Source organism: Psammomys obesus, unplaced genomic scaffold (genome assembly GCF_907164565.1).
Source record: "Psammomys obesus unplaced genomic scaffold, mPsaObe1.curated_primary_1811, whole genome shotgun sequence".
Taxonomy (NCBI): Eukaryota; Metazoa; Chordata; class Mammalia; order Rodentia; family Muridae; genus Psammomys; species Psammomys obesus.
The window spans coordinates 723,233-744,751 of record NW_026589447.1 but is presented as its reverse complement, the minus strand read 5'-3'; the positions used below and the strand labels follow the sequence as shown (position 1 = coordinate 744,751).

The 21,519-nt window shown below is 40.1% G+C and overlaps 1 protein-coding gene across 1 annotated transcript in view; it reads left to right on the top strand.

The window, feature by feature from the left end:
• The window catches only part of Kif4a (kinesin family member 4A), an 82,912-nt gene extending 62,535 nt beyond the window's left edge, over window positions 1–20,377 (top strand). Inside the window, exons 14-22 of the mRNA XM_055605070.1 lie at window positions 10–110; window positions 1,322–1,451; window positions 9,352–9,522; window positions 10,044–10,151; window positions 11,896–11,973; window positions 12,338–12,436; window positions 12,931–13,095; window positions 20,056–20,172; window positions 20,303–20,377. Coding sequence (XP_055461045.1) covers window positions 10–110; window positions 1,322–1,451; window positions 9,352–9,522; window positions 10,044–10,151; window positions 11,896–11,973; window positions 12,338–12,436; window positions 12,931–13,095; window positions 20,056–20,172; window positions 20,303–20,377 — 1,044 coding nt within the window. The remainder of the gene's footprint in view (window positions 1–9; window positions 111–1,321; window positions 1,452–9,351; window positions 9,523–10,043; window positions 10,152–11,895; window positions 11,974–12,337; window positions 12,437–12,930; window positions 13,096–20,055; window positions 20,173–20,302) is intronic.
• Window positions 20,378–21,519: the final 1,142 nt, after the last annotated feature.

The window sequence follows — 21,519 nt, the reverse complement described above, 5'->3', positions numbered from 1 at the left end:
CTATTACAGAGGTGCACCTTCTCACTTGATGAAGTGCCTGTCCAAGATTCAGAAGCAGAGGATTCTATTACAAAGGAGATTGAAAGCCTAGAGACTGAACTGGAGCTCAGGTAATGGGGCTATATCTGAAGCTGAAACTGATATGCCTGGAATCCAAACCAGCACCTTCAATCCAATCATTCAAGAGTTTCCTTCTTTTTCAAAGGTGTTTTATGGGATAAAAGAAAGTAACAGTATTTTGAATCTGTATATTCAAAGCACTATACAGGTTAGATCCATTTACTTACTATGATGCTGTATGAGGTAAGTGCCATTCTTCTGTAAAATTAACTTAGGTATCTTAAACTTTGACAAAGAGGCCTACAATATACATTGCAGGAAAGACAGCATCTTCACTTCAATGTATGGTATAGTTCAGACTGGTAAGCCACATTAGAAGAATGAAGGTAGATCCTTCTGTTTTGCTGTACACAAAACAACTCCAAATAACTCAAAGACCTGATGCCATAATTGAACAGAAGAGAAAGTAGTGAACACACCTCAACTTATAGGCACAAGAAAAGATATTCTGAATAGCATGTGCTTTTGACAATTGACAGGGGACCTCATGAAATTAATAAAACAAGCTTTTGTACATCAAAGGACATCATCATTTTATTGAAGTGGCAACCTACAGAATGGGGGAAACCCATCTGACAAAGGGTTAAAAACTAGAATATATAATTACCTAAATTTTTTTTTAATCAGGTGGTGGTGGTTACAGAACATGCCTTTAATTCCAGCACCCGGGAGACAGAGGCAGGCAGATCTCTGTGAGTTCAAGGCCAGCCTGGTCTGCAGAGTGAGTTCCAGGACAGCCATGGCTAAACAGAGAAACATTGTCTCAGAAAAAGCAAAAAAATAATAATAAAATAAATGAGAATAAAGTATATACACACCTGGCTTTAAAAAATAATTGAGAAACAATGAGACAAAGAACTAACAAGCTTTACACACCGTGGCGTGTGGCTCACACACCTACTTATACACAGAGAAATAAATAAAAGGTAGAAAATTTTTTTCTAAATTTTTTTAGTCTTACTATATATGTTCCATTGATTTCAATCAATATTTAATAAAATAAAAGCCATTTGGATATTTGGGGGGGGGTTACTTTTGGAACATGTTTAGAAGTAACACATCAGATTCAAATCAGGGAGCTTATTACTTTTTTAACTGATCATTCTATACATAATTTTTTTAAATTTTCTACTCAGAGCTCCTCCCTGTCTCCTTGCTGTTGAGGCTGATCGCAATAAATCTCACTGTTCTCTCCCCAAAGGAGTGCTCAAATTGCAGACCTTCAGCAAAAGCTCCTGGATGCTGAAAATGAAGACAGACCAAAACGACGCTGGGAGAATATTGCCACAATTCTAGAAGCCAAACGTGCCATAAAGTATTTAATTGGAGAGGTAAGATCACTATAGGAGAGCTACCTGGAGAAGTTGAAGTGGAAGGTACCTTGGGATACTTTCTCAGTGCTTATAGCTACTTTTTATAGTGTTGAAAAAAAACATGAATATCAATATTGAAGGGTAAAAGTTGGTTAGAATTAAGTACAAGCAAGTTACTTAGAAAAATATCATGCCATGTTCATCATGCCTGCCATATAGCAAGTATGCAGTTATGTGAGCTATTGTTAGTAGAAAAAGACCATAAGAAGTTACTGGTTAAGCAGAAAATATTATAGTACTTTTAAAAACACCTATGAGGTGTTTGTTTAAATATTTGAGACATACTCTCAAGGAGAAAACTTAATTATCTTTTGACATACACAGATTCATTTTAAGGAAAAACAATCTTTTTTCTTTTTTGTTTATGGTTTGTTTGTTGTTTTGTGTTGTTGTTTTAAGACAGGGTTTCTCTGTGTAACCTTGGTTGTACTAGAACTCATTCTGTAGAGCAGACTGGTCCTGAACTCACAGAGATCCTCCTGTGCCTCTGCCTCCTGAGTGCTGAGTGCTAAGATTAAAGGGATGTGCCTGTGCCACCATGCCCAGCCCTCTTCCCTGCTCTTAAATGTATGATTTCATCATAAACTGTCAGAAGATGAATCAAAATTGATCAATCAAGACAAGCATATTATTTCTGAATCCACAAGTTTGCACATTTCTGTGCTTTATACATTTTTGTTTTGGGCTAGCAGATTTATTCTACTAAGAAATCCTGACTAGTCTTATGATTACTGGTATTTATAACACTCATTCTCTAGGCTAGTAGTGAAAATAAAAGTAGGTCAGACTTGCTTAAAGAGGTATATCTAGAAAGATCTACATTTTCAGCAATCACATCTACAAGTTCTAACATGTAAACAGATATTTAGACAGAATTGACTAATAAGTTGTGTCCTGTTGAGTTCCTCTTCAAAATTTAAGATCTGCTTAAAGTTTCAGAATTTTGGAATTGTCAGATACTGTCCATGTTAGGTTTATTTTAGTCTTGAAACAAAGCAACAAAAAAATTACCTCAATCGTGGCTTCTATCTTTAAGATATCTGTGTTTGCATATTGACTCATGGCCTAGGAAAAAAAAAGTCCTGTCATGAGGCTGGAGAGACGGTTCAGTGACCAAGAGTGCTGGCTAATTCTCTGGAGGACCCAGGTTTGATTCCTGGAACCCATGTGGTCTCAAAACCATTTGTAACTCTAGTCCAAGTTGATCTGAAACCTTCTTCAGGCCTCTGTGAGCACTGGACATGTGCATGATGTACAGATAAACATACAGCCAAAATACCCATATACATAAAAAATAAAAAATTTAAGACCAGTAGTATTATTTCAGTTCACTATTAGAATCCATATGATAGGCTGGAGAGATTGCTCAGCCAATTAAAGGCTAACCTCACGACCAAAAATATAAGAATCCATAGGATGTGGAAAAAATGAGAATGTATTTAGACTTTCTATTTTTGTCACTATTAATCATTTATTTATTTTGTATTTTTTAATTAAACTTACCCTTTACTGCTATTTTAATTTTGAGTTAATTTTCATTTTTACATAATAATAATTTACTTTATTCAAAATAGGTTTCATATATTTAAAAAAAAATTATTACAATTTATTCATTCTGTATCCCAGCTGTAGCCACCTCCATTGTCCCTTCCAGATGCTGCCCTTCCTCTTCTCCAATGCCCCTTCCCCAGTCTACTGATAGGGGAGGTACTCCTCATCATCAATCTGACCGTAGCCTATCAGGCCTCATCAGGATTGTCTGCATTGTCTTCCTCTGTGGCCTGGTAAGGCTGCCTCCTGCCTCACAGGGAGGTAATCAAAGAGCCAGCCACTGATTTCATGTCAGAGACAGCCCCTGTTCCCCTGATTAGGGAGCCCATTTGGAGACTAAGCTGCCCTGGGCTACATCTCTGCAGGGGTTCTAGGTTATCACCTTGAGTAGACCTTGATTAAAGTATTAGTCTCAGAAAAGACCCCTGGGCCTAGATTGTTTGGTTCTGTTGCTCTCCTTGTGGAGCTCCTGTCCCCTCCAAGTTTTTTTATCTCCCCCTTATGTCCTAACATTCCCTGCACTCTCCCCAAAGTTTGGCTATGAGTCTCAGCATTTGCTTTCATACCCTGCTGGGTAGAGTCTTTCAGAGGCCAACTGTGGTAGGTTCCTGTCTTGTTTCTTGTTTCACTCTCTTCCAATGTCTATCCTGTTTGTCTTACTGAAAGAAGACTTACCATCTTACCAGGGTCCCCATTCTTGCTTAACTTCTTTAGTTGTACAGATTTTACTATGATTGTCCTATATTATATGTCCAACATCCACTTATAAGTGAGTATATACCATGTAAACTTTTGGGATACCTCACTCAGGATGATCTTTTCTAGATCCCACCATTTGCCTGCAAATTTCATGATTTCCTTGTTTTTAATTGCTGAGTAGTATTCCATTATGTAAATGTACCACAATTTCTGTATCCATTCCTCCACTGAGGGGCATCTGGGTTGTTTTCAGAATCTGGCTGTTATGAATAAAGCTGCTACAAAAATGGTTGAGGAAATATCCTTGTTGTTTCCTTGAACATATTTTGGATTATATGCCCAGGAGTAGTATAGCTGGATCTAGAGGTAGCTCTATTCCTAATTGTCTGAGAAAGTGCCCGATTGATTTGCAAAGTGGTTGTACCAGTTTACATTCCTACCAGCAATGGAGGAGGGTTCCCCTTTTTCCACATCCTCTCCAGTATGTGTTGTCACTTGAGTTTTTGATTTTAGCCATTCTGATGGGTGTAAGGTGAAATCTCAGGGTCATTTTGTTTTGCATCTCCCTGAGGACTAAGGATGTTGAGCATGTGGTTTATTTAATTAGATTTTGTGTATATGGTCGATTACATTGATGGATTTCCATATATTGAACCACCACTGCACACCCAGGATGATGCCTACTTGGTCATAGTGGATGATAACCTTGATGTGTTTTTGGATTCGGTGTGCTAGTATTTTGTTGAGTATTTTTTGCATCAATGTTCATAAGGGAGATTGGCCTGAAATTCTTTTTCTTTTTTGAGTCTTGTTGAGGTTTAGGTATCAAGGTGACTCTGGCTTCATAGAATGAGTATGGGAATGATCCTTCTGTTTCTATTTTGTGGAATACTTTTAAAGAATATTGGTGTTAGCTCTTCCTTGAAGGTCTGGTAGAATTCTGTGCTGAAACCATCTGGCCCTGGACTGTTTTTGGATGGGAGACTCTTGATGACAGCTTCTATTTCCTTAGGGGATATAGGCTATTTAATTGATTTACCTAGTCTTGATTCAGCTTTGGTAAGTGGAATCGATCAAGAAAATTGTCCATTTCATTTAGATTTTCAAATTTTGTGCCGTATAGGCTTTTGAAATAAGACTTAATGATTGTTGGGATTTCCTCAGTGTCTCTTGTGTTATGTCCCTCTTTTCATTTCTGATTTTGTTGATTTGGATAGTGTCTCTCTGCCTTTTAGTTAGTTTGGCTAAGGGTTTGTCTATCTTGTTGATTTTTCTTAAAGAACCAGCTCTTGGTTTCATTGACTCTTTGAACTATTCTGTTTCTAATTTATTGATTTCAGCCTTGATTTTGATTATTTCCATTCATCTGCTCCTCTTGGGTGTGTCTGCTTTTTTTTTCCTAGGGCTTTCAGGTGAGCCATTAAGTTGCTTGAATGAGACGTTTTGAATTTCTTCTCAAAGCCACTTAGTGCTATGAACTTTCCTCTTAGCATTGCTTTCATTGTGTCCCATAAGTTTCGGTATGTTGTGCCTTCATTTTCATTGAATTCTAAGAAGTCTTTCATTTCTTTATTTCTTCCCTGACCCCACTGTCATTGAGTAGCAAGGTGTTCAGTTTTCATGTGTGTGTAGGCTTTTTTATTTATTTATTTATTTCTCCCCTGATGCAGCTGTTATTGAGTAGCGAGTTGTTCAGTTTCTGTGTGTGTGTAGGCTTTTTGCTATTTCTGTTGTTGAGGTCCAGCATTAATCCATGGTAATCAGATAGGATACAAGGGATTATTTCAATCTTCCTGTATCTGTTGTGGCTTGCTTTGTGACCAACTATATAGTCTATTTTGGAAAAGGTTCCTTGAGGTTTTGAGAAGAAGGTAATTGTGTGTGTGTGTGTGTGTGTGTGTGTGTGTGTGTGTGTGTGTGTGTGTGTGTTTAGGTGAAAGGTTCTGTAGATGTCTGTTAGGTCCATTTGATTCATGACCTCTGTTAGAGTCATTGTTTCTTTGTTTAATTTCTGTTTTCTTGACCTGTCCTTTGTTGAGAGTGGAGCGTTGAAGTCTCCCCTATTAATATGTGGGGATCTATGTGTGGTTTAAGTTTTACTAAGGTTTCTTTTACAAATGTGGGTGCCCTTGTATTTGGGACATAGATGCTCAGGTTTGTGATGTTTTCTTGGTGGAATTTTCCCTTGATGAGTATGAAGTGACCTTCCCCATCTCTTTTGATTAATTTTGGTTCAAAGTCTATTTGGCTGAAAGATATTAGCATAGCTACTCCTGCTTGCTTCTTGGGTCCATTTGCTTGGAAAATCATCTTTCTGTCCTTTACTCTTAGGTTATATCTATTTTTGTGACTTAGCTGTGTTTCTTGTATAAACAGATTGTTGGAACTTGTTTATGTATCCATTCTGTTAGTCTGTGTCTTTACTGGAGAGTTGAGTCCATTGATGTTGAGAGAGGTTAATTTTGTTTGAAAATCTATTTTATTAGCTATTAGAATGGCTATTCCTGCTTGTTTCTTACGTCCATTTGCTTGGAAAACTGTCTTCCAGCCCTTTACTCTCAGGTAATGTCTATCATTGTGGCTTAGGTGTGTTTCTGGTATGGTACAGATTGTTGGGTCTTGTTTATGTATCCATTCTGTTAGTCTGTGTCTTTTTATTGGAGAATTGAGTCCATTGATGTTGAGGGACTTTAATGACCAGTGGCTGTTAGATCCTTTGATTTTGATGTTTGCTGTGATAGTGTGTTTGTATGCTTGACTACTTTTAGTTTTTCTGTAATGAGGTTATTTATTTCTTGTGTTTTCCTGAATGTAGTTAGCATTCTTGGGTTGTATTTTTCCTTTTAATATTTTCTGTAACACTGGATTTGTGGGTAGGTATTGTTTAAATTTGTTTTCATTGTTGAATATCTTCTTTTTTTAATTTTATTTTTTTCTTATCAGTTACATTTTATTAACTCTGTATCCCAGCCGTGTCCGGATCCCCCATTTCCTCCCAGTCCCTCCCTCCCTCCCTCATCTCCACCGTGCCCCTTGCCAAGTCCACTGATAGGGGGACCTCCTCCCCATTCATCTGATCCTGTTTTATCAGGTATCTTCAGGACTGGCTGCAAAGCTCTCCTCTGTGGCTTTTCTCCACCTATGATGACTGAGAGTTTTGCTGAGTATAGTAGCCTGGGCTGACATCTGTGTTCTCTTAGGGCCTGCATGATATCTGTCCAGGCCCTTCTGGCTTTCATAGTCTCTGTTGAGAAGTCAGGTGTGATTTTGATGGGTTTGTCATTATATATTACTTGGCCTTTTTCCCTTGCAGTTTTTAGTATTTTTTTTTCTTTGTTCTCTATACTTACTGTTTTGATTATTATGTGGTGGAAGGATTTTCTTTTCTGGTCTAATTTATTGGGTGTTATGTAGGCCTCTTGTATTCTTATAGGCCTCTCCTTTATTTTGGGAAAATTTTCTTCTATGATTTTGTTGAAAATATTTTCTGGGCCTTGGAGACGGGAATCTTCTTTTTCCTCTATTCCTATTATTCTTAGGTTTTGTCTTTTCATGTTGTCTTGGATTTCTTGGATGGTTTTGTCAGGAATTTTTTAGATTTAACATTTTCTTTGACAGATACATCGATTTCTTCCATTGTATCTTCTACCATGATATTCTTTCTTCCATCTCTTGTAGTCTGCTGGTTATGCTTACCTCTGTAGTTCCTGTTTTCTTCCCTAAGTTCTCCCTCTCCATGTTTTCTTCCGTTTGTGTTTCCTTTAATTTTTCCAATTCTATCTTCAGATCTTGAACTGTTTTGTTGATTTCCTTCACCTGTCTGATTGTATTTTCCTCTTTTTCCTTCAATTCCTTCACCTGTTTGTTTGAACATTCCTCTGTTTCTTTTATTTCTTTCAGTGATTTAATTATTTCTTCTCTGAAGGCCATAAAATGTTTGGCTGCATCTTATTGAATTTCTTTACAGATGGCCCTAATCTGTTTGACTTTATCTTCCTCTATTTCTTTATGCTTTTTATTTTTTTCCTTCATTATCTTCTTCATAAGCATAGATGTAAGGTCATCTTCCTGAATTTCACTTCTGATTAGGTGTCCAGGGCTACTTGCCCCTGGGTAACTGGGTTCTGGGGATGCCATACTGCTTTGACTTTTGTTGGTTATGCTTTTATGCTGGCCTCTACCCATCTGGCTGTCTCAGGTGTTGGTTGTTAGTTTCTGGTACCTGCTGGAATCCTGGAGTGGGGAGAATCTCCTTGGCGCAAGGTGGTTGTTTCTGAAGGAGGCCTCCTCAGCTTTTTTAGGCATGGTCACCGAATGGCAGGTGCGTCTCAGGAATTGCCACAGCTCATCTCAGGCATATGTACCTTTGTGGTAACTGTGGTTATTGGTAGTCAGGGGGCCTCTCCTCTCACCAGGAGAAGTCCTGGAGACAGCTGCCTTGCCTATGGGTTTCTTGCTCTGAATTTAGTGAGCTGATGATCTTACACTGTGTTTGCTGGGCACAGCCCTCTTGAAGAACCAGGGAACCCTGCAACTTGATCAGTTTGGCTAGGAAGACAGGTTGGGCCTTGAGGCAGTGTCTGGGAGCTGATCTTGGGGATCCTAGGCTTCTGTAGATCTGAAGTTGGAGCTCTCTGCCCCAGTACCCAAGCATTAATCAGTGGCAGGTAAGTACAGTACTCATGCGTGCAGCAGGAGGCTAAAACCTGGAGCCTGTGGAAACCCAGAAACTTTTCTAGAGCTGGATGTCCTGAGGTCAGACCTGATGTTTCCCTCACTGTTGGGTTTCCTCCCGACAGGGAGACCCAATCTGTTTTAAGGTCCACAGTTTGGTCTGGGATAATGACCAAACATGCACAGGTGCAGGCGAGTGGCCCTGAGCTGGTGACTGGGCACTTGCAGGAATCCGGGAACTTTTCCTGAGAACTTTTCGGGCGTGGGGGTGGGTCAGTTGAGTGACCTGATGTTTCCCTCCCCCACCCCCTGACAGGGAAACCCAGACTCTGGTGCCCTGGGGCCCACAGTTCAGTCTGGGACAGTGAGTCCGGCATGAAGGCAGGTCTCCGGGCTGGCAGCTGAGCAAATGCCCGACCCTGGGACCTTTTCCAGGGATTCTCTGGGTGACCTGAGGTTGGTCCTGATTGCCTCCTTCATGGTGGAGTTTTCTCTTGCCCGGAAAAAAAGTCTCTGGTGTTGTGGGGCCCACAGTTCAGTCTGGGATCATGGTCAGAGCATGTAGGCATGTGGCTCTGGGTTGGACACCAAGCACCTGCTGGGACCTAGGAACTCTTCCAGGATTTAGCTGGGTGACCTGAGAATGGACCTGATTGCTTCCCACACCGTGGGTTTTCCTCTCCTGGGAAACACAACTGCTGGTGTTTTAGGGCCCAGCGTTCCATCTGCTGGTTGCTGTGTAATCACTACTGTCCTGCTCATCAGACACAGTGTCCTCTTGGCACCGCCATCTTGCATCTCCCCCATCCCCAGATTTAGACTTTCTGAGAAGAACTTTTCTCAGACGACTTCAAGTAGCTGACATTTTCTTGCCCAGTGAATGGGACAAGGTAGATTATTCTTTAAATAAAATGACTTTCTCTTATCCTTTCAGTTGGTGTCCTCCAAAATACAGGTGAGCAAACTTGAAAGCAGCCTGAATGAGACCAAAGCCAACTATATTGGTGCGCAGAAGATGCGGTATGAGGAGAAAAATCAGTTTGCTGAGATAGAGACAGAGCTAAAAGCAAAGCTGGTCAAAGTGGAGCAAGAGCACCAAGAAAAGGTAACTTTTAGCAAGACAAAAAGTTGTCATGGTGAAGCTGAGGGTGATACTGCCTGTGGTCATTTATTTCTTAAAAGTAGTAAAGTATGCCTGAGATGGTGGCTGATACCTGTAAGCCTAGCACTCTGGGAGGCTAAGGCAGAAGAATCATCTCAAGTTAAAAGTCAGTCTGGACTACATTGAGAACCTATCACTATCTGAAAAATAAATAACAAACAGTAGTAACGCATGAAGCTTCCTTCTTTCAAAAGTCTATATGGTCGTTTTCCACATTTTGCAAGTAAGTAACCTGAAACAGAAGTGGCTTGTCTAAGTGGCTGTAACCAGTGCCTCAAGTTCCAAGGTTAACACGCTGAGAAACTCCTTTTCTAGGTTTATTGCTTTGGACCATGAAAGGAAAAGATGTTCTTTACCTTTAACTCACAAAAATGTTATGTGAACCACTGCTTAAACTAGATAACATCCTTCCCCGCCCCCCCTTACCACTTTGATGTCACCCAGTATATTGTGTCTTTCTTTAGGTGTTGTATCTTCTCAGCCAGCTGCAGCAATGCCAAATGACAGAGAAGCAGCTGGAGGAGTCAGTCAGTGATAAGGAACAACAGCTGCTGAACACACTGAAGTGTCAGGTATGCAAAACATGATGGAGAATCCTGTCTCTTTTGAGCCATAACACTCGCAGCAGAAAGTAATTAACCACTGACAAACCAGAGCCTTTCCTGCTTTGAGGCTCCACTGGTCTGGTTAGGGAAAATCAGTGTAGCTACAATAAGAATAACCTACTTTTCAGTACTGAAACAGAAGCCTCCATGTCAGACTTAGATCTCCTGATTCTTTTGTCTTAACCCTAAGCTTTAGAACTAAGGAAGCAAAATCATCTAGCATTTACTTAAAATCTTGACGGCATTCCAGCCAAGTACCATGCATGGAGATAACCTAGAACCCCTGCACAGATGTAGCCCATGGCAGTTCAGTGTCCAAGTGGGTTCCATAGTAATGGGAAGAGGGACTGCCTCTGATATAAACTGTTTGGCCTACTCTTTGATCACCTCTCCCTGAGGGGGAAGCAGCCTTACTAGGCCACAGAAGATGACAATGCAGCCAGTCCTGATGAGAACTGATAGACTAAGATCAGAAGGAAGGAGAGGGGGACCTCCCCTATCAGTGGACTTGGGGAGGGCCATGCATGAAGAAGGGAGAGGAAAGGTGAGATTAAGAGGGGAGGAGGGAGGGGTTTATGGGGGGATACAAAGTGAATAAAGTGTAATTAATAAAAAAATTTAAAAAAAAATCTTGACGGCAGGGTCCTGAAGAGGTGGCTTATTGGTTAAGAATGCTTGGTACTCTTACAGAGGACTTGAGTTTTCAGCACATGTCAGGCAGCTGACAGCTACGTGGAATGCCAGCTCCAGGAGGAATCCCGTGCCTAGCCTTCAGTCTCTATAGGCAACTGCATACATATGCACATATTCATAATGAGAAATAATAAAAATAAATTGCAAAAATCCTGAGGACATTAAAATGTGTCTCTCTGAGCTTGTTCTGAATAGACCTTACATGTTAAAAATATGTCCAGGATCTAAAATTCTTTTAAAGTCTGGAAACACCACACCCTGTAGTAACATGTTAGAACACTATTTTAGTCCAAACTTAAAATCTGATTCCTACACCATCAGTCTCCAGGGTTCCCTTAGTACTTCACAACCTCAAGACATAACCAGATTAGTTAAAGTTGTATACATGAATCCAGTTGCCATAATTGCAAGCAAGTTTAATTAGACTTGTTAGAGTAGCATGCAGAACAGCAAGTTTAATTAGACTTGTTAGAGTAGCATGCAGAACAGCTAGTCTGTATGAGAAGGTTGCACAGAAGAATCTGCAGATTTCAAGGAACAGCTAATGCTGTGTGGGTTTCTGAACCGGCATACTGATATTCATTGGCGCTATGAGAATAAGAAAGGATAAGAAAAATTGCTTCCTGCAAGCATATTCAGGGCTGCTGGGCAATACTGAAATATAAGATACATTCAGGGAACAAAGAATGAGGTATTTTTCTGTGTACCTTTTGCCTTGTGTGTAAAAACCATCATCTACCAGCCACTTAAAAGCATTGTTTTTGGGGCTGGAGAGATGGTTCAGTGGTTAAGAGCGCTGTCTGCTCTTGCAGAAGACCCAGGCTCAATTCCCAGCACCCACATGGCAGCTCACAACTGTCTGTAACTCCAGCTCCAAGGGATCTGATACCTTCACACTGAAGCACATAGAATAAAATAATTTAAATAAAAGAAAGCATTGTTTTAATCTGAGCTGTTTGGGAACTCTTATGTGGGGCCCAAAAATAACGCCACCTATAACTATGCAATCTGGAAATAGGATGAAGAGCTTAAGAAGATGCAAGAATTATGTGAGCAAAATCAGCAGCTTCTCCAAGAAAACAATGCCATCAAGCAGGTAAGATGACTTCCCACCCACTTGATAAGTCTCAGGAGAGTTGCGATTGAGGCTAGGCCTTGGAAGCAACCCTCAGTTTAGATGACTATATTTAGCCGGATTATGGGAAGTCTTCATCAAATTTTTGCGTGATCCAATCATGTTCATTTCAAAGTATTAGAAACACAAGTATTTGCCAGGCATAGTGGTAAACAACTTTAATCCCAGCACTCAGGAGGCAGCGACTCCACTACCCCACTGTCACACAGCCTCGCTTTATTGTGGTATACAAGGAAGCTAGCTTAGGTCTGGAATCTTTGGTTTAGCCACAAACACTCCCAAATCTGTCCTAACATGATATACTTTGTCTCTCCTATTCAAACAGAAACTGACCCTCCTCCAAGTAGCCAGAAAAGAGAAACCCTATCTTATGAGAAATGTTCTTCAGTCTCCAGATTCTTCCTTTGAATATATTCCACCTAAGGTAAAATGTTCAGTCATGTATGATACCTTTGCATAGCCCAGGTTTGAGTGAGTGTACAAAGCCTGGCTTGTAATCAGCTATAAGAAAGAGTAAGGAGTCCCAAATAAAACTAGAATATAATTCTAAGGAAAATAGGCCTCCGGCTTCCTCCGAAGGCTAACTGTAGTCTATCATACACAGTTATTATGTAACACAGCTGAGAAGGAGCAGAAGAAAAGAACTATGTTCAGCTGTCCATCCAGAGATGTTTGTCTTATTAAATATGACTCCTCTCTTCCTTCCTCAGATTGATTAGCCTTCAGTTTCTAGTTCTTCAAAGACTATGCAAGGTCAAAGTCTTTAGCCTTTGGAATTTTTGTGATTGGCAAAACCAAGTGGAATATATTTAAGAAGTCTGAAATCTCTGTAAATAGCCAGCAATAGTTACGGAGAAGATAGCCTGGCAACATATATTTTTCAAAAGCTTTATTAACTATCTCAATTTCTTTTTGTAGCCCAAACCTTGCCGTGTTAAAGAAAAATGTCCAGAGGAAAGCTTTGCCATTGAGGACCTACAGTGTTCTGTAACTGAGCAGGAGAGTGATGACAATGATGACTATGCTGATGAGGAGTGGATTCCAACAAAATTAGTCAAGGTGTCCAAGAAGAACACCCATGGGGTATGAGCCAGCTCTCCAGTTTCCCTTGTTAGAGTTGTTTCTCAGTGAGCTAGCGTCTGAATTTCAAATTAAGGATTGAGAAATTGGATGTAGCCTGCCCTGCATCCAAGCTCTTTGGAGCTCCACTGATGGAGACTTGCTAGACTATCTCTGTATGGACTATGAGACCATCAGGCACACCTGAGGATTCAGGTTGGCTGGCTCCCATTGATTTTTCAGGATCATGGCAGTCTGAGTAGGTAGCATTCTGTACCATTTCGCTTACGCTGATTCGCAAGTGATCATCCCAGCCCATGTTACGTAGCTTTTTTATGGTTGAACCAACCATTATCACACCTCATCTTTCAATAATTATAAAAAAAAATGTTCACAGATGTATTTATTGTTTGCCTCTCAGAGATAGACTTCAGATCCACAAGAGGGAAGTAGATGGTCACCGAAACAAGTTGTGGCCAGTACTTGAACTTAGTGTTTTGATCCCCAGAGCCAATTTCACCATATTATGATGGTTACATTAAAAAAACAAACAAACTTGGGCCATAAGCTGAGTACTTTATCTTCCTTACCTGTTATGGTGTTTTGCTTTTTCTCACAAGGCTAAGGAGCAAATGGAATCAGAGAAACAATAAATAAGAATGCAAATGCTAAGTTAAGGTTAATTAGAAATAATCTGACTTGAAGGGGGGTGTTTTGTTTTGTTTTGTTTTTTAAAACTCTTTTCTTTCTTTTTAATAATTTATTTAATTTTATTTGATGTGCATTAGTGTGAAGTTGTCAGATCCCTTGGAATTGGGGTTACAGACAGTTGTGAGCTGCCATGTGGGTGCTGGGAATTGAACCTGGGTCCTTTGGAAGAGCAGACAGTGCTCTTAACCACTGAGCCATCTCTCCAGCCCCCCCCCCCCTTTTTTTAAGAGATAGTGCCGCATATAATCCCAGGCTAGGCTTGAACTCACCATGTAGTCTAAGATGATGTTTCACTCCTACTCCTCCTGCCTCTACCTCCTAAGTGCTGAAATTAGACATGGGCTTGCAGTACCATGCCCACTTCAAACCCATTCTGACTTTAAGGCACACTTTATTTACTCCTCCAATGCCAGACCTTCATAAGTGGTAAAGACAGGTGTCTTATACTAAAACACTAGTTTCCAGAATACTATGGTTCATCATCACTAGTCCACCTATTCCCTGTAACCACATTCTTAGAGAATGGCTCCTAACCTCTAATTCACTGGTTTCCTAGAAGTGGACTTGATTTGACCAGTTTTGTAAAGCCAAATGCTAAAGTAAAGCAGACCACAAGGAATAAACAGCTAGATGGTGTTATTGTTGGTCAACTAGCCACATTGCAAATGTGTTAATGGGGAAACCAAAGGAATAGAAAGAAGCATATCTAGAACTTCAGTACATTCATCTCAGGAAGAGTAATTGGAAGGGTTTGGGTTTTTAAGGGCCGACCAGAAGAGGTAATGATGAAGAAGTTAACACAGAAGGATGTGACCATTGCTGTGGAATAAGGTAGAAAGGGAAAGACCATGTTGAGAATATGGGGGAGAACACTTCTGACATAATAAATAGTATATTGTAAAGACTCGAAACAGAGTAGGGACACTTAGAAAAAATGAAGCAGCACGTGAATGTCATCACCCTGGAACTGGAGTTAGAGATGGTTATGAACTACCATGTGGGTGCTGGGAATCAAATCTAGGTCCTCTGTCAAGGCACCAAGTTCTCTTAAATACAGAGCCATCTCCCTAGCCCCCAATGCCTGTCTTCCCTCAACAAACATTTACACTATTATGATTGAAGTAACAGGGTGAGCTGAATTGTAGATTAAATGGCATCTAAGTTAAGAAGGCAGAGTTTGGAAGCATACACAAAAGCAAAAGGATAGAAGGCCTAAAACCTTTAGAAAGGAGTTTGCAGGTATGAAACAATTATGGGTACACTTGTTTTTGTGGAAAGTTTAATATATCAACACTATTGCCCCAACTTAAAAGGAAAATACCAAAACATAGCAAATATTATAACTAAATACTACCTACTGTTAATGATATTGTATTTCTAAGATACTATAAAATGATGCTGACTGGTTGATATGATCATCATCTTATGCTTATTAAAAAAGATACTACATCTTTGTCAAAAATCAGGTGTCCATAGGTGTATGGGATTATTTCTGGGTCTTCTATTCAGTTCCATTGATTCACCATTCTGTTTCTATGCCAGTACCATGCAGTTTTTAGTATTGTTGCTCTATAGTACAACTTAAGATCAGGGGTGGAGATACCTCCAGAAGATCTTTTATTGTAGAGGATTGTTTTAGCAATTCTGGGTTTCTTGTTTCTTTCCATATGAAGTTGAGAATTTTTCTTTCCAGGTCTGTAAAGAATTCTGTTGGTAATTTGATGGGAATTGCATTGAATCTGTAGATTGTTTTTGGTAAGATGGCCATTTTTACTATGTTAATCCTGCCAAGCCATGAGCATGGGAGATCTTTCCATCTTCTGATATCTTCTTCTAATTCTTTCTTCAGAGACTTGAAATTTTTTTCATACAAGTCTTTGACTTGCTTGGTTAGGGTGAGTAAATGTTTCTAAGTCCTACCCTGGTATTCTTTATTCTTTGCGTTTAAAATTTGACCAGATCTTACTCTTCTGAGATGTACTCAACTTGCTTCTAGATAAAAGAGTACTCCCAACCGTAGTTTTTCTCAAGGGAGATTTTAAAAATAGAACCTGGGGCTCTACTTCTAGATGTTCTGATTGAGTTGATCAGAGATAGAACTTGGAGTTTTAGAACGCTTCCCCCAAGATTTTTTTTTTTTTAATATTATGTGTTGTGGTTCCATGTGGGTGAGTGCCACATGTGTGCAGGTGCTTGAGCACAGAAAATCCTTGGATCCTGTGGGTGCTAGGAACTGAATTCTAGTCCTCTGGAAAAGCAGCAAGCACTCTTAACCACTAAGCTACCTCTTTAGCCCCTACAGATATTTTTCTAGCCCCTGCTGAGAACTGGCAAACCATCTGTGCTATGTCTTGAGGTATGTTGGTGGATTGCCAGCAGTTTTGCTAAAGTCGTATCAAAGTCCCTCTCTGGCATTCTAATCTGCTTCCTGGTTTGAGGGAGAATTAAGATGAAGTTATAGTTTATATGTATGACATTCATGTGGCTGCATCTGTGAACTGGGTCATGAGCGTTCACCCCTACCATTACCACTACCAAATGCCTATCTCTAGCCTCTGCTGGCTTGAAGATTAACAACAGCAGAAGTCCATGGCAGCTAGCATTTAGAAAATTCTTTTTGTATAGGTGAAGTATGCTATTCTAAAAAAAAAATCATCTCCCAGGTCTTAGCTATGGAAAAGGCCAATCACTCATGACTATCCTTCAGGTATTATTTGTAATATACTATGTGACAAAATAGAGCAATGCTGACAGGGTAAAAGAGCATTTTTAAAGCCTATAGATGAGTCATGAGTGGACAGAGGAACCAGACTATAGTAATAAATCAAGGCCTTTCTGAAGGAGCATCTGTAAGACAGGTTATGGAACACTTGTTTTTTCCTTGTATTACTCAAAATAGCTAAAGGGATTTAAATTTTATTATAATGTATCTTGTTGATAAAGATGCCTAAAATAGACATTTTTTTGTTTGGTTTGGTGTTTGTTTGTTTGTTTGTTTGTTTGTTTGTTTGTTTTGAGACAAGGTTTCTCTGTATAACGGCCTTGGCTGTCCTGGGACTGAACTCTGTAGACCAGGCTGGCCTCAAATTCACAGAGATCTACCTGCCTCTGCTTCCTGAGTGCTGAGATTAAAGGTGTCAGACACTCCTCTCAGCTAAAATGGACATTCTTATCTAATACTATAGAAGTATAAATTGGTATACCACTACTCTGGAGGGCAGCCTGAAAATATAGGAAACTTTAAAAATATTCTCATCATGCTCAGTTCAGGAGCACATATATAAAAACTGTTCCTATTCTTTAATCCAGTAGTTATATACATAGTAATTCATACTAAGGAAATAGTCATCAATATGGAAATTGCAGTATTCATTCAGTGAATCTTTTGTAAGTAGCTTTGTGTCAGGATTGAACACTATATTTGAGAATACAACAGTTAACTTTGTCATCGTGAACACATTCTTACAGGAAAAGACATAGTAACCAGAAAAACAAAATAGTTCTGAATGGTAATATAGAAGAAAACAAAACTCCACAGTGACATCATAGGAATGATGGGGAGGGGAAAGGCTATTTGGGAAACAAAGAAATAGTTAAGATGAGATCTAAATAAAATCAGGAGTACCAGGCATAGTGGTATACACCTGTAATCCTGGCACTCTGGAGACTAACACAGAAGAACTACAAGTTCAAGGCCAGCCTGGGCTATGTAGTGAAAGCCTAAGTCATAAAAATGAAAGTGAGAGAAGAGAGGGAGTGAAGGAGGAAAGGAAAGAGCAATTGAAAAGACCTCAGCAAAAGAATGGGCTTTGCCTCTCAAAGAATACCTGAGAAGGCCATTGTGGCTATCGTGTGTTAAGAAGCGGGAAAGGTAAAGTTAGGTGTAGTGAGGCCAGATTTAGAAGGACTTGCCTGTACATATGCTTTACATTATATTTGGGTACAAGGATAGTCGCTGTAATGTGATTTGTAATAGCAAATATTTTCTTTCAAAACTATCTTAATATCTAACACTAGGGGAGTGGTTAAATAAATTGATGTATCTACATGATGGACTACTGTATACAGTTATGAAATCATGACTTGGGCTTTCAAATTCTGTCGAGTGATAGACATTATCTTCCAGATCAGAAAAAAAAATGTTATTGTGGTTTCCTTTATAGCTACAGAACAAAGACGATAGTTCTCATGTGAAAGGCACCCAAGATCTTGAATTTTATTATAAACTCAGGATGAGTCCACAGAGATATGACCAGAAAAAAAATGCTGACAGTTGTGATTTCAGGCCTTGTTAATCACCAGACTATTGGATTCATTTCTGTTGGGAGATTGGAAGGGATTGTTTTGGGTTTCTGAAAGGATCTCACTGTGTAGCCCTGGCTGCTCTGGAATTCTCTTGTGTATGTCGGGTTGTCTGCCTCTGCCTCCCTGAGTCCTGGGATTAAATGTTTGGGCTACCATGACCCACTGCACAGACTACTTTAAAGCTAGATCTCCCCATATATTGTACTTGTACAGCTGATTTCGGAACACCTGAATGCCAATCTTTAATTTATCCCTATTGTGTTTTTTCTTTGTACTTACAGCTTATTCTACCCTGTCAAAATATTTTTAGATTGTGATTTTTGTTATCTTAACTATTAATCATTCTTCCAGCTTTTTGCCATTGATAGAGCCTGATAAAGAAGCTACCTTGTAAACTGGCTATAACATTGTGTATGTGTGTGTGTGTGTGTGTGTGTGTGTGTGTCTGTGTGTGTGTGTGTGTGTGTGTCTGTGTGTGTGTGTGTCTGTGTGTGTGTGTATATAATGAAAGCTGCAGTTTCAGTGACTTTTTTTCCATTTTTTGTTAATTCAATTTACATCTCAATCATAGGCCCCTCCCTCCTCTCTTCCCAGTCCCACCTTCCCTCATGCATCCCCCCTCCCCTATTCCTCAGAATAGGAGAGCCCCTCCTACCCAGACACCCAGCTCATCTATTCACATGAAGGCTGAGTTTGTCTTCCTCCCTTGTGGCCTAGTAGCTAAGTCCCATCAGGGGGAACTGAACAAAAAGCAGACAACATAGTCCATGTCAGAGATATCCCCCACTCCCCTAACTCATGGGCCCATATGAGGCTTAAGATGCCCATTGGCTACTTATAAATAGAGGACCTAGGTCCGTACCATGCATTGTCCTTGGTTGGCACTTCAGACACCATAGGCCCTTCTGGGTACTGGTTGATTGGCTCTGATGATCTCGTTGTGGAGTTTTGTAACCTAAAAGTTCATTTATCCTTCTCCCTTCTTTGCCAGTAGACTCCTGGTATTTCTCCCTTGTTTAGCTATGAGTCTCAGTATCTGTTTCTAGCAGTTGCTGGGCAGAGCTTTTAAGAGGATAACTGGTAGGCTCCTGCCTGCAAGTATATCAGAGTATCATCAATAATGATAGAGGTTTGCTTTCTTCCATGGGGTTGGTCTTAGTGTTGGGTCCAGCATTGGTTGGACATTCCCTCAATCTCTGCTCTATCTGTTGTGTCTTTGTCCCTGAAGGTCTTGTAGGTAAGGGTAAGTTTTAAATGGAGTTTTTTTTTCTCCTATTTTTTTTGGGGGGGGGTGATCTCCTCCGTCCACTAGGAATCTTGACTAGATAAAGGATGTCCTCTTCAGTCTCCATGGCCCCTGCTACTAGGAGTCTCAGCTAGAGTCCCCCTTGTATTCTCCCAGAAGCCTATTCTGACTTAGGACTGTAGCTTGTTGCAGAGATGTCCCCACCCACCATTTCTCTTTTCTCTGCAGGCCTTCTGCCCTCCTGGTTTCAGTGACTTTATTTCCTATCTTTAGTGATATGCTGAAGATGAGTTAGTGCTCAGAACAAAGCCCCAGCTGACACTGGACAAAATGTAGAAATATAGTTGGGTAGACAACAATTTGACTCAGCCCTTAAGTAAACCTAACTACCATGCTGCTGGTAGGTCTTCGCCCATGAAATTGTTACTAGTGTTTACCTGATACTTGACATGTGAGGATGTTAGTACAGCCCTCTTACTTATCTTCAGCTATACTGCCCAAAAAAGAGCATTGAATTGTTCAGTATAACCTGCTCTTAGTTAACCTAAGGTGCTTCCTGGTGATTGTGGTTAAATGAGAGGAGGGAATAGAGAAGACTGAGTTGATAAAGATGATGACACTTTTCCTTTGTTTCTAAAAAGACTTGCACATGAAGGGAAGGTACCTTAAAATGGCCACCTAATCTTTTCAGTGATGTGCCTTTCCACAAACCTGTTTTGCAGTGTTCCTGCAAAGGTTGGTGTGGGAACAAGCAATGTGGATGCAGAAAGCAAAAGTCAGACTGTAATGTGGATTGCAGCTGTGACCCCACAAAGTGTCGGAACCGCCAGCAGAGTCAGGTAAGATCAGCTTTGCTTTCCCTTATCATCCCTTAAAACCGCTCAGGAACTCCTATCCTTTTTCTCCTTCTACCCTGAAACCTGTAATCTCGCACATAGTAATCCCTACATTTCTTCCCTCTACACCCAGCCTTTCAGTCCTCAGGAATGCACTCCCCACCCCCAACCTCCAGCTTTAGATGAGAAGCTTCTGGATGATTTCTGAAACAAGAACAAGAAACAGGAAAGCAAGAATTTACAAGTAGATAGAGACACAGGATCAAACTAGTCCAGAGGCTTAGCTGGAACTGTGAAGGCCATGTGCTGAGATGGCAGCTTCCAGAGAGGAAGTTAATCCTTCTGGCATCTTGAGACAATAGTTAGTAGACCCTAATGGAGCCAAGCATTCCATGGCTCTAGGAAATAGACCCCCAGGAATGTAATCTACTAGTCACTGTTGTGAGCCAAGTTAACTGTAGCTGTCTTTATGTTGCTCTTAGGCAGAGCAAACTCAGGAAAACAAAATGTGCCCTGAAAAAAGCAGCAGCAAGCAAGTTCAATCTCTGTACTTTCTTTATACCTGCCTGTGCCCATGGCAGAAAGTATTTGCTGCAACTCTTAATGCATAATACAAGACCCCTACCAAGTGCAGTGTAGTGAACATTCATCATGCATATCCTAAACATTTACACAGGAACAGTTTGGGTTTGGGCTTTTTATATCAAATACTTCTAAACTAAGTAAGTATCAGAGGATTGAAGTGGCAAGCTATCTATAGGTCAGGCTAAAAGTGAGAGATATAGTCAGGGCCTGTAAAGGTTTCATTTAGGGTTCTAGAATCCTAAGCTGCTGCACAAAAAGATCTCTGCCCAAAACCTTTACAATTCCATTTCCATCAAAGCCATGTGCTCTTCACTTGCTTTCACATTGGGCCTTCTGGATTTCAGTTAAAGAAAACCACTGATTTGGGCCAATGTTTCCATCTTGCAGAAGAGGAAGCTAAAATCCAGAGGCAAATTGAAGTGATTTTCCTGATACACAGCTGGTCCCAGCAACTAAGATCAATCCTCAGGCTTCCTTGTTCTCAATCTAGCCATTTGTATGACAAACAGCTATAGTTCTAATCCCAGTTATATGCGGAGTCACCTTGTGACCTAAGTGACTCTATCCTTTGGGCTCTTTTTTTTTATCATAAAGGAATACTAATGCAGGTAGCCTCCTATAGGGGTGCTAATGAAGACTGTAGGCAGATTGTAGGTAGAAATTATAGGTACTATCAATGAAATGTCAAGGTTTGGCCTAATTTTATTTCTTTTCTTCTTTCTTTCTCTTTCTTTCTTTCTTTCTTTCTTTCTTTCTTTCTTTCTT